The 12,500-nt window shown below is 41.5% G+C and overlaps 1 protein-coding gene across 6 annotated transcripts in view; it reads left to right on the top strand.

The window, feature by feature from the left end:
• LOC113819460 (centrosomal protein of 104 kDa) overlaps positions 1-12,500 on the top strand; it is a 228,326-nt gene that overhangs the window by 215,290 nt on the left and 536 nt on the right. For 4 of the 6 annotated variants that reach the window (XM_070134209.1, XM_070134214.1, XM_070134213.1 and 1 more), the window contains 5 exons: positions 5,398-5,598; positions 7,685-7,830; positions 8,291-8,392; positions 10,192-10,326; positions 12,352-12,500. The exon at positions 12,352-12,500 is cut by the window's right edge and continues 536 nt beyond it. In XM_070134209.1, the coding sequence (XP_069990310.1) occupies positions 5,398-5,598; positions 7,685-7,830; positions 8,291-8,392; positions 10,192-10,326; positions 12,352-12,500 (733 nt within the window). The remainder of the gene's footprint in view (positions 1-5,397; positions 5,599-7,684; positions 7,831-8,290; positions 8,393-10,191; positions 10,327-12,351) is intronic. The other 2 variants (XM_070134212.1, XM_070134210.1) reach the window with 1 other exon arrangement.

The raw sequence follows: 12,500 nt of genomic DNA, 5'->3' as shown, positions 1-12,500 counted from the left end.
AAAGAAAAAGGAGTAGGAAAAAAAGAAGAAGAAAGAAAGAAAGGGAGAAGAAAGAAAAGAATTTAAAGAAGGGAGGAAAGAAGAACGGGCAACCCCTTCCGCCCCCCCCTCCCTCCCTCCGCTAAACATCTGATTCATGCACGTTTGTTTGTTGTGCGTCAGTGTTGCCAATCCGCCCCACTCGCTCGCTCGCCCACACACACACACGCACGCACGCCCACACACACACGCCCACGCACGCACACACACACACACACATACATATATAATACATACATACATACATACATATATACACACATGCACACACAGACACACACGCCCACACACGCCCACGCACACACACACAGACACACCCACGCACAAACAAACAAGAAACACATCCACACACACAGAAAGACACACACACGCACACAGACACACACACACACACACACACGCACACACACGCCCACGCACGCACACACACATACACACATACATATATACATACATACACACACACAAGCACACAGACACACACACACACACACACACACACACACACACACACACACACACACACGCACACACACACACACACGCACACACACACACACTGACGATAATAGATTAGTTTATTAAACGCATATGTCAATTTTCTTTCTTTGTGGAATCTTATTGGTTTCTTATGGTTTCTTTGTCATAAAAAACTTTGGGAGTGGAAGTTCTCCGCTTTTGTTGTTGTTTTTGTTTGTTTGTTTGTCATTTTGTGATAAGGTGTATTTTAAAATCGATTTGTTGTGAAAAGTAAGAAGAGAGAAAGTGAAAGTAAGAGAGAGAAAAGGGAAAGAAAATATAATATGATTAAAGAAGGAAAGATAATAAGATAAGATTAATTGAAGAAGAAAAGTTAAGATTAAAGATGGATAAGATCAGATAAGATTGAAGAAGATAAGAAAAGATAAAAACTAAGAAGAGAACATGCAAACAAAAGAAAAGAGGAGAGAAAGCAAAATAGAAACAAAAAAAATATACAAATAAATTCATAGATATTAGACACAGAAAGAGATACCAAAGCAGATTCTTAATTCTTAAAGTATAGACAGACACGAAAAGCAGACAGCAGTGAGAATCGATCGACGACCACTGTCAAACAAGCAGACACAACGACCACTGTCAAACAAGCAGACACAACGACCACTGTCAAACAAGCAGACACGACGACCACTGTCAAACAAGCAGACACGACGACCACTGTCAAACAAGCAGACACGACGACCACTGTCAAACAAGCCAACAAGAAAAAAAGAAAAAAAACACTGCAGTGTAGTGATGTAATCTGATAATAGAGTTGGGCGGCGCTGAATGTATATGCTGGCATTTTCTTGTATAATAAAAGTTCATTTGGAGAAAGAGAGAGAGAGAAAAAAAAGATAGAGGATAATATTAGGGAAATACGTTGCAAAGAAACGGTTATAAATACGTGTTATAAAGTTGATTTAAAGTTATAAAGTTAAATTTTTACTGTTATCAACATGTCTAAATGAAAAAAAAATGTTGAGTTTAATGGTCTTGAATAAACCATACAAGGGCACCAGATAAACAACTTTCTCTCTAGACGTGCAAAAATGACCAGGTCAGGTCAGGTCGAAGCCAACTAGAACTATATAATAAAAAGGAAAACAAAAAGTTGAGGAGGAAAATAAAAATAAAAGAGGAAGGGGTTGAAGGGAATGAAGAGAGAGAAGAAAAAGAAGGAGAGGAAGAAATAGTCGAAGAAAAAAATATAAAGAAGAAGGAGAAAAATACCCATAAAAAGAAGAAAGAGAGAAAAAATCCAACAGGAAGACGAAGAAGAAGGAAATGAGAAAAAAGGGAGAAAAAGAAGGAGAAGAATACACATATTATGAACAGGAAAGCAAAAATGTACAACGAAATACCTCTTGGGGTTAACTACACCTACGCAAAGATAATGATAGTAAATGTAATAGACACTTTTAACTCTAGTGTATTAGAAGTGTCCATTATAGCAAGAAACGAATATAATTGAAATATTCATCTGAATATGTATGAAGTATCTGAAAAATAAATATCTATGTAACAGAAGCTCTTCTGATGATTGTGTTAAATTTACTTCAAAATTCATGCGGTGCTGAAAGCTCGGCTTAGGTAAAAGAAAAAAAAAAAAAAAAAAAAAAAAGCATGTAACTGGAGGCTATAATTCTGGCAGAAGGCTGACATCTGACAGCTCTGTCATGATCGATTAGCTCGTGGTGTCAAGACCGTTTATCTTGACCATAAATCATGTTCATTCAAAGTCACACACACGCACGCACGCGCGCGCACACACACACACACACACACACACACACACACACACACACACACACACACACACACACACACACACACACACACACACACACATACATACACGCACAAACATACATACATACACACGCACACATTCATACACACACAAACATACATACACACGCACTAAATTACACGAACACACAGTGTGCATGTGTGTATGTGTAAGAGAGAGAGAGAGGAAGAGAGAGAAAGAGACTGACAAACAGACAAACAAACAGACAGAAAGTGCACATACACACAAATGAGTGTTCATCTTTATAACATCGCCACGAAGAAAATGCTCTCTCTCTTTCTAACTCTTTCTCTGTTTCTGTCATTTATCCCTTATTATTATTCCTTTATCAGAAGCCTTCCAAAACGTAATTTTTCCAGCCTTATCAATTTTCCATTAATTTTGTTTTTACTTTGTCTTGCCTTCTTCCCCAATTTCTTTTCATTTATCGTTGCTACTCTATCCGGTCGAACTAAGATTTAATGGCTTTCCAATCAAATGAGATTTTTTGTTTTAACTTTTTAATTACAAAAGCATTTAAATATCGTTGGAAAAAGGTCTCAGTTACGTTCCATTTATTATTATAAGGAAGATAATTGCATTTTCCAGTAATTTTGTAACATTGTTTGGATGTGTGTGTGTATCTGTATGTGTGTGTGTGTGTGTGTGTGTGTGTGTGTGTGTGTGTGTGTGTGTGTCTGTGTGTGTGTCTCTCTGTGTGTGTGTCTATGTGTGTGTGTGTATCTATGCGTATGTATGTGTGTGTGCGTCTGTGTGTGTATGCGTATGTCTGTGTGTGTATGAGTGCACACCATTTATCAAACTGAAAAGAAAACTTGGAATTCCATTTTCCGGGAGACCTTTCCCAGTCACAGTCATTTCTATCGCAATGAAAGGACGTCGATAATGAACGAACCTCATTTGCCTCGGTCTCACACGCAATCAAGCAAAGTCATGTTGCACTTCATCATCGTTAAATATCAAAACGTTGATATTGTTGTTTTTTTATTTTATTTTGTTTTAATTGTTTATTTTTTATTTATTTATTTACTTATCTATTTACTTATATATTTATTTATTGATTTATTTACTTATTTTTATATTCTTATATTTTTTACTTATCTATTTATTTATTTATTCATCTATTTTTATTATCTTTATTATTTTTTATATTATTATTATTATTATTATTATTTTTTTTTTTGCAATGGAGGCTTTCAACATGTATTTTACACATGGATCATGGTGCTTATCCGGGGGCCAGTGGGACGTCTGCAAAATTACATGAGGTCACGACCTTTTTTTCTCTAAGCTTTGCATACCTTCATTTGCATTATATCATTGATTTATGACACTTTCTCTGCCATGCTACGTCGACCAAAATGTATTGACCTGATCATAGAACATCAATTATTGTCAAATGATATATTTTTCATATATCTTTATACTTAGTTCGTGCTTAATCGCGGTAAAAAAAAAAGCTATTTATGTGCATGCGCAATGCTGCCATCATTTGCGCAAACGTAATTTAAGCTGCAATGATATATAGGCATATAATAGTTTTCAAAAAAAAAAAAAAAAAAAAAAAAAAAAAAAAAAAAAAAAAAACATTGTCTGTATCAGTATCCAGTGTAATGCCAAGAAATACTGTAATATCATCTACAGTAACAATTATATAATAACAGAATCAAGGATTTACATAACAACAAACATTAATTCATAAACTAATAGACACTTAAATTTATACTTTCCTCTTTACTTCCTCTTTCATTCTGCCACTTTTTCTAGAAGTCTCTCTTCGTTTAGTCTCTCTTATAGACAGTTCTATCAGTGTTATATCTGCTGTAGTCAAATGATTAATTAAATTGAGGTATCGATCTGCCCCTCTTTATCACGCTGGATGATACAGTCGGGTAGTTATCTCGTCAACAACCTCGGTTATCTAATCTCGTTCTTCTCTCTCTTTTTATTCCTCTTTCTCCCTCATTCCTATTCACTTTTTATCCCTTTTCCCTTCCTCCATATTCACTTTTTATCCCTCTTTCTCCTCCTTCCTTTTCACTTTTTATCCTTTTTTCCTCTTTCCTATTCACTTTTTATCTCTCTTTCCTATCATTCCTATTCACTTTTTATCCCTCTTTTCCATTCTTTCTGTTCACTTTTTATCCCTCTTTATCCCTCCTTTCTATCCACTTTTTATCCCTCTTTTCTATCCACTTTTTATCCGTCTTTCCTCTCCTTCCTAATCACTTCTTATCCCTGTTTTCCATTCTTTCTATCCACTTATTTTCCCTCTTTCCCTTTCTTTCTGTTCAATTTTTATCCCTCTTTTCCCTCCATCCTATCCAAATTTGTTATCTTCTTCCTCCTCTGCCGTCCTCCCCTCCTCCCCTCTTCTCCTTGTCACCTTTATTCTCTTACCGTTGCTCTAACTACACTTACACGCCTTCCGCACTTATCATTTATCACGCTTATTCTTATTCTCATCCTTTATTCCCTTCCCCACGCCTTTTACTACCAACTCTTTCCTTTTCCTTCATTCCAACCTCTCCCTCTCTTTACCATCCTCTACCCCTCCTCCCCCACCCCTCCCTCCATCTCATTTCTCCTCCCCTCCTACACCCTCATCAATCTCCTCCTCTTCCCTCCCCCCCATGCCTCCTCCTCCACTCCCACTTGTCCATCCCTCCCCCAACCCCATTTCCCCCTACCCACCAATCCTCCTTCCTCCCACCTCTCCTCCAACCCAAATTCAACCCAACTCCCCCACCTTCTCTCCCCCTTCCCCCACCTTCCCTCCCCCCTTCCACCTTCCCCTACATTCCCTCCCCCTTCCCCCTCCCTTCCGCCCACCTCCCATCCGCCACTCCCTTCCCCCTTTCCACCCCCTACGTCCCCCTCCAACCCCTTCCCACTTTCCCCTACCCCCTACCTCCCCCTCTCCACCCCCTACCCTCTTCCCCCCACCTCCCCTCCAACCCTTTCCCCCTTCCACCCTACCTTCCCCCTCCCCCACCTTCCCCACCTCCTCCTCCACCCCCTTCCAGCACGCCGAGCAGCAGCAGCGGGGTCAGCACGGGCAGCAGCGCCAGCAGCGTGGGCAGCACAGGATACCCTCCGGTGCCCCAGATCAGCATCACCCCAGACGAGGCCGAGGTTCGAGGACGAGCTCTCTCGAGACTCAATCGCTCGAGGTCCGACTTGAGGGTCATGGAGGACGAACCTTCGCCTGGTGACTCCGAGGACAAGTAAGTGGAGTGGGAGGTTTGTTTGGAGGGGGAGGGATAGGAGGAAAGAAAGGGGGGAGGGAGAGAGAGGGGGAAGAGGGATGGAAGGAAGAGAAGAGGGAGGGAGGGAGAGAAAGGGGGAAGAGGGATGGAAAGAAAAGAAAAGGGAGGGAGAGAAAGGGTGAAGAAGGATAGAAGGAAAACAAGAGAGAGGGGGAGAGGGATAGATGGAGAAGAAGAGGGGGGGAGAGAAAGGGGGAAGAGAAATGGAAGGAGTAGAGGTAGGGAGAGAGAGAAAGGGGGAAGAGGGATAGATCGAGAATAAGGAGGGAGAAAGAGCCATCGTAGAATAAGGAGGGAGAGAAGACAAAAAGAAAAAAGAAGCAAGAATAAAACCATGCAAAAGAGAGACGAAAAAAAGAATCATGGCAAAAAATAAAATAAAATAAGATAAACGAGGGATAGAAAAGGAGCAAAGGGAACGAAAATGATGCACGGTAGAAAGAGGAGAAGAGGGAAGCACGGAATTAGTTGCAGGGGGGAGGGGGGAGGGGGTTAAAGGGGAGGCAAGACAAAGCACGATCCATGACCTTGTGGCGCCATCTGGTCTGTCTGGCTTCGTGAGATCTTTATTTTTAAGTCAAAAGTAAGGAGATATATATTTTTTAGAATCTATTATGACACTCGTAAAAAGTAAGGATATATATATATATTTTTTTAGAATTTATTATTACCCTTGTGCATACACAGACACACTGGCGCAGACTATGATAAAAGATGTAGATATAGATACAGATATAGAGATACAGATATAGATACAGAAGTAGATGCAGATATAGACAGACGCAGACACAGACACGGATATACACACATATACATTGGACACACAGACTGATATCTAAATACACACACACACAGACACATCTCTCTCTCTCTCTCTCTCTTTCCCTCTCCCTCTATCCCTTCCTCTCCTCCCTCCCCCTCCCCCCTCTCTCCCCGTATGAGTCACGCCATGGACCAGCAAAACCCTGCAACCCCCCCCCCTCCTTCCCCCCCCACCCCCACCCCCCACAACCCCCCCCCCCCCTTCAGGATGGCGCGGGTGGACAAGATGAACCTGTTGCTGTTGCTATCGATCGACGGCGCGGCGGCCACCCGGCGGGGTACTGTAATATATACACCTTATGGACGCGTCACTTTCATGGGCCTCGGGTTATTGCAGGAAGGGGCCCGAGTTCCTGTGGGGTCCCGAGGTGGAGTTTGACTTGGGGGGGGTGGCTGCTTCATGCGTCTTCAATATATATATATATATATATATATATATATATATATATATATATATATATATATATATATATATATATATATATATATATATATATCTATATATATATATATATGTATATATATATATTTATTTTTTTCTTTATTTCTTTTTCTTTTTCTTCTTCTTCTTCTTCTTCTTCTTCTTCTTCTTCTTCTTCTTCTTCTTCTTCTTCTTCTTCTTCTTCTTCTTCTTCTTCTTCTTTTTTAGTGTTTGGTCATTCGGTTTCGGGGATTTAAGGAATAAGGATTTTGTCATTTCCCTTATATACTGCCGAAGTAACTCCACACACACACCCTATGGGATATATATACATATATACCCTCTCTATACATACTCTAAAATATTTACTCTCTAGAACCCAAATTAGAAGCTGCTTGAATATAGTCTGATAATAGGATATTATATATTTAATATTTATTTACATAAAAATGATAACAAACCAAGTGCCCTCAGGCTACCATAGGACCCCTAATGAGCTGCTTGGTTCGAGTTTGTCTTGAATGGGACTTATTGTTCTTTTCTTTCTAATTATACTCTTTCTCAAGCCTTCCTGGGCACCAGCCTGGTACAGAGATCCTATTAGGAGAACAAATCTATGAGATTGAAAAGGAGACAAAACTGCTAAGAATAATAAGAATAAGAATAGTAATAATAATAATAATGATAAAACGAGAAGAATAATTTTCCACACCCAATTTCCACACAAAAAAGACGAAAAGAAGAAAAAGAATTGTCTCCTTAAAACCCAACACTGACCCCAACTTCCCCGGCTGTTTTCAGGACCTGCATCTTCTGCGGCGCCTACGACGAGTCCTTCAGCGACAACGGCCTCGACATGCACTACTGGCGAGCCTGTCCGATGCTCACGAGGTGTCACTACTGTCGGCAGGTCGTCGAGGTCGCCTCCCTCACGCAGCATCTCCTGGGTGGGTTATTCGATTTTATTATTATCATTATTATTGTTATTGTTGGTGTTGTTGTTGTTGTTGTTGTTGGTTTCTAAGATAAATTTGCTGTTTCTCTCTCTCTTTCTTTCCCTCTCTCTCTCTCTCTCTCTCTCTCTCTCTCTCTCTCTCTCTCTCTCTCTCTCTCTCTCTCTCTCTCTCTTTCTCTCTCTCTCTTTCTCTTCTCCCTCCCTCCCTCCCTCCCTTTCTCTCTCTCTCTCTCTCTCTCTCTCTCTCTCTCTCTCTCTCTCTCTCTCTCTCTCTCTCTCTCTCTCTCTCTCTCTCTCTCTCTCTCTCTCTCCCTCCCTCTCCATCCCTCTCCCCCCTTTCTCTCTCTCTCTCTTTGATCCTAACAACAACAATAAACTCCTCCTAACAACAAACTAGTCCACCATCAAAGCAAAACCACAACCACAAAATAACACAGCTGTCCCGTTCTCAGGCGAGTGTGTGGCTTCAACGCAGTACAGAAGGTGCGACCGGTGTTCAGAAGCCATTCCGAAGAAGGTTTTCTACGACCACGCTGCCTCCAAGTCGTGTACACGTGAGTTGGGGGGTTTTCTTGAAGGATTTTGAGACTTATGGAAGGTCTTATAATGTAGGTCTTGTTTACGAAGAATTTACCTCTCTCTCTCTCTGTCTGTCTCTGTCTCTCTTTTTCTCTTTCTCTCTCTCTCTCTCTCTCTCTCTCTCTCTCTCTCTCTCTCTCTCTCTCTCTCTCCCTCTCTCTCTCTCTCTCATTCTCTCTCTCTCTCTCTCTCTCTCTCTCTCTCTCTCTCTCTCTCTCTCTCTTTATTATAATTATTCGGGACTATTATAATTATTCTCATTTGTGTTATTTACTGTTTTATTGGCATTGCTCTTACTGTCATGATGATAATTATCATATTCCTGATTGAAACTATCATGAAAACCAATATGTTTACTGTTTTATTAGCACTGCTCCTATCGCCATGATGATAAGGACGATAATTTATCTTAACGATAACTGTTATGAAAACCAATAGTAACATTAGTTTCATAAGTATTATCTTTCCAAACTAATCTATTCCAGCTGTCATCACTATACATCCAGCATTCTCACCATCAGTCTCCAAGCTAATTTATTCCAGTCGTCATCACTATACATACAGCATTCTCACTATCAACCTCATAACATATCTATTTCAGTCGTTATCACTACACATCCAGCATTCTCACCATCAATCTCCAAGCTAATTTATTCCAGTCGTCATCACTATACATACAGCATTCTCACTATCAACCTCATAACATATCTATTTCAGTCGTTATCACTACACATCCAGCATTCTCACCATCAATCTCCAAGCTAATTTATTCCAGTCGTCATCACTATACATACAGCATTCTCACTCTCAACCTCATAACATATCTATTTCAGTCGTTATCACTACACATCCAGCATTCTCACCATCAATCTCCAAGCTAATTTATTCCAGTCGTCATCACTATACATACAGCATTCTCACTATCAATCTCATAACTTATCTATTTCAGCCGCCATCACTACACATCCAGCATTCACACCATCAATCTCAAACTAATCTGTTTCATCCGTCATCACCCATACTCACTCATCACTCATCCACCATTCACACCATCAATCCCCCAACTTATCATCTAAATCTTATCATCTTATCTTATCATCCCCAAACATCATCTACTTCACCCGTCATCACTCACTCACTCACTCATCACTCATCCAGCCTTCTCACCCTCAATCCCCAAACATCATCTACTTCACCCGTCATCACTCACTCATCACTCATCCAGCATTCACACCATCAATCCCCAAACATTATCTATTTCAGCCATCATCACTCACTCACTCATCACTCATCCACCATTCACACCACCAATCCCCAAACATCATCTACTTCACCCGTCATCACTCACTCATCACTCATCCAGCCTTCTCACCATCAATCCCCAAACATTATCTATTTCAGCCATCATCACTCACTCATCACTCATCCAGCATTCACACCATCAATCCCCAAACATTATCTATTTCAGCCATCATCACTCACTCATCACTCATCCAGCCTTCTCACCCTCAATCCCATAACTTATCTATTTCAGCCATCATCACTCATTCTCACTCATCACTCATCCAGCATTCTCACCCTCAATCCCCAAACATCCTCTACTTCACCCGTCATCACTCACTCACTCACTCATCACTCATCCAGCATTCACACCACCAATCCCCAAACATCCTCTACTTCACCCGTCATCACTCATTCTCACTGACTCATCACTCATCCAGCAATCTCACCCTGAATTTCATAACTCACCCTCTAACTCTGCTTCGTCTTGCAGCTTGCAAACCTGAACCAATTGCGAATCACTGTCCCCTTTGCCATGAGAACATACCCCCCTGGGACGAAGGCTGGCGAGTACACCTCATGCCCGGACCCGACTGTTGCCCTGCTAATACTAGGGCTCGACCTCATGGTATGTGGGTAGTGGAGTTGGAGAGAGGATGAAACTCGAGGATATGGGTATGCGGGTATGGGTATGTGGGTGCTAGAGTTGGAGAGAGGATGAAACTCGAGGATATGGGTATGTGGGTATTAGGAAACTCAAGGATATGGGTATGTGAGTTTTAGGAGTATTGGAGTACGTTGGAGATAGGACGAAACTCAAGTATGTGGGTATGTAAATCTATGGGGTATCAAATATGTGGGTATTAGGAGGATTGGAGTAAGTTGGAGATAGGATGAAACTCAAGTATGTAGGTATGTGGGTATTTGGAGAACAGGAGTAAATTGTAGATAGGATGAAACTCGAGTATATGGATGAGTATTAGGAGTATTAAAGTAAGTTGGAGATGGGATGAGACTCAAACATATGGGTATGTGGGTATTAGGAGTATCGGAGTTGGAGATAGGATGAAACTCGAGTATATGGGTATGTGTGTAGTAGGAGTATTGGAGTAAGTATGTGAGTATTAGGAGGATTGGAGTAAGTTGGAGATAGAATGAAACTCAAGTATGTGGGTATTAGGAGTATTGGAGTACGTTGGAGGTAATATGAAACTCGAGTTTAAGGATCTTGGAGTAAGAGAGATAGGATGAAACTCCACTATGCGAGTACTGGCGTAAGTTGGAGAAAGGAGAATCTCAAGTATATGGGTAGATGAATATTAGAGTAAGATGAGAATAGGAATATAACTCGAGTATTTTGGGCACTAGAGTAAGGAAGATAGGATGAATCTTGACTATGGAGTAAATTGGAAAAAGGAGAAAGTCAAATATGTAGGTATGTGAGTATTTGAGTAGGATGGAAAGAGAAAGTAATTCGAGTAAGTAGGTACTGAAGCAAGTTGGGGAAAGGAGAAATTCAAGGACATGGATATGTGAGTATTACAGTAAGATGGAAGTAGGATGGAACTCGAGTGTGTGGGTATTAGAATAACATGTAGGTGGGATGTTACTCGAATGTGCAGGTATTAGAGTAACATGTAGGTGGGTGGGGGGGGGAGGTGCTAACTCAAGTGTGCGGGTATTAGAGTAAGATGCAGGTGAGACGTAACCCGAGTGAATGAGTGTGAGAGGAAAGGAAAGTAGAGACAATAGAGTAATTAGAGCATTGCCGTTGGTTTATGACGTTCGTAAGAGACGCTAAATTGGTCTTTTATGGCGATTCTAAAGTGAATGTCTATCTCAGGTAGTTATTCGTCTGTTTCGTCTTGTGTTTCATTATGTGGGGGATATTCGTGTAGTATATTTTTCTGTCATTTGTGTGTGTAATGGGATTATGTATCTTGTTATCATGCAATTAATTTTTATGTGTTGTTTATGTTGTAGTGGTGATACTCTGCTAAGCAGAAAAAAATATTTTTGTTTCACTTTCTGTCTCTGTCTCTGTCTGTCTCTCCCTCTCTCTATATATCTATCTATCTCTCACTCTCTCCCTGTGTCTTTCTTTCTCCCCCTTCACCCCCCTTCACTCTCTCTCTCTCTCTTTCTCTCTCTCTCTCTCTCTCTCACTCTCACTCTCTCTCTCTCTCTCTCTCTCTCTCTCTCTCTCTCTCTCTCTCTCTCTCTCTCACTTTCTCTCTCTCTCTCTCTCTCTCTCTCTCTCTCTCTCTCTCTCTCTCTCTCTCTCTCTCTCTCTCTCTCTCTCTATTGCCCTCCTACCGTCCCTCCCTTCCCCTCTCCGCTCCCCCATCTCTCTCTTGCCCTCTCCCCTCCCCATTCCTCTCCCCTCTCCGCTCCCCCATCTCCCCCTCCCCCTCCTCCCTCTCTCTCTCTCTCTCTCTCTCTCTCTCTCTCTCTCTCTCTCTCTCTCTCTCTCTCTCTCTCTCTCTCTCTCTCTCTCTCTCTCTCTCTCTCTCTCCCTCCCTCCTTCTCTCTCTCGTTTTTTTTCATTCTTTCTCTTCCTTTATCTTTATCTACAGCTTCCTCCATTTAATTTCCCTCCATGCACCTCTCTCCTTCTTCAATTCTCCTTGCTGACGCCCCCGACCTCCCGCAGCCTCAAAGAAACAGACGCCGAGCGACAAGAGTCCTTCGGTGTCTCCCGCAGGAGCCTCGGGGAGCGACGAGGGGGCGGCTGCTGTGGGCGGGGCCTCTGCTACGGGCGGGAGGAGTAGAATACCCAGCTCGTCCACTCCAGGCACTCCG

Source organism: Penaeus vannamei, chromosome 19 (genome assembly GCF_042767895.1).
Source record: "Penaeus vannamei isolate JL-2024 chromosome 19, ASM4276789v1, whole genome shotgun sequence".
Taxonomy (NCBI): Eukaryota; Metazoa; Arthropoda; class Malacostraca; order Decapoda; family Penaeidae; genus Penaeus; species Penaeus vannamei.
Note: the sequence above shows the minus strand (reverse complement) of the source record. Positions and strands in the feature narration are given on the sequence as shown.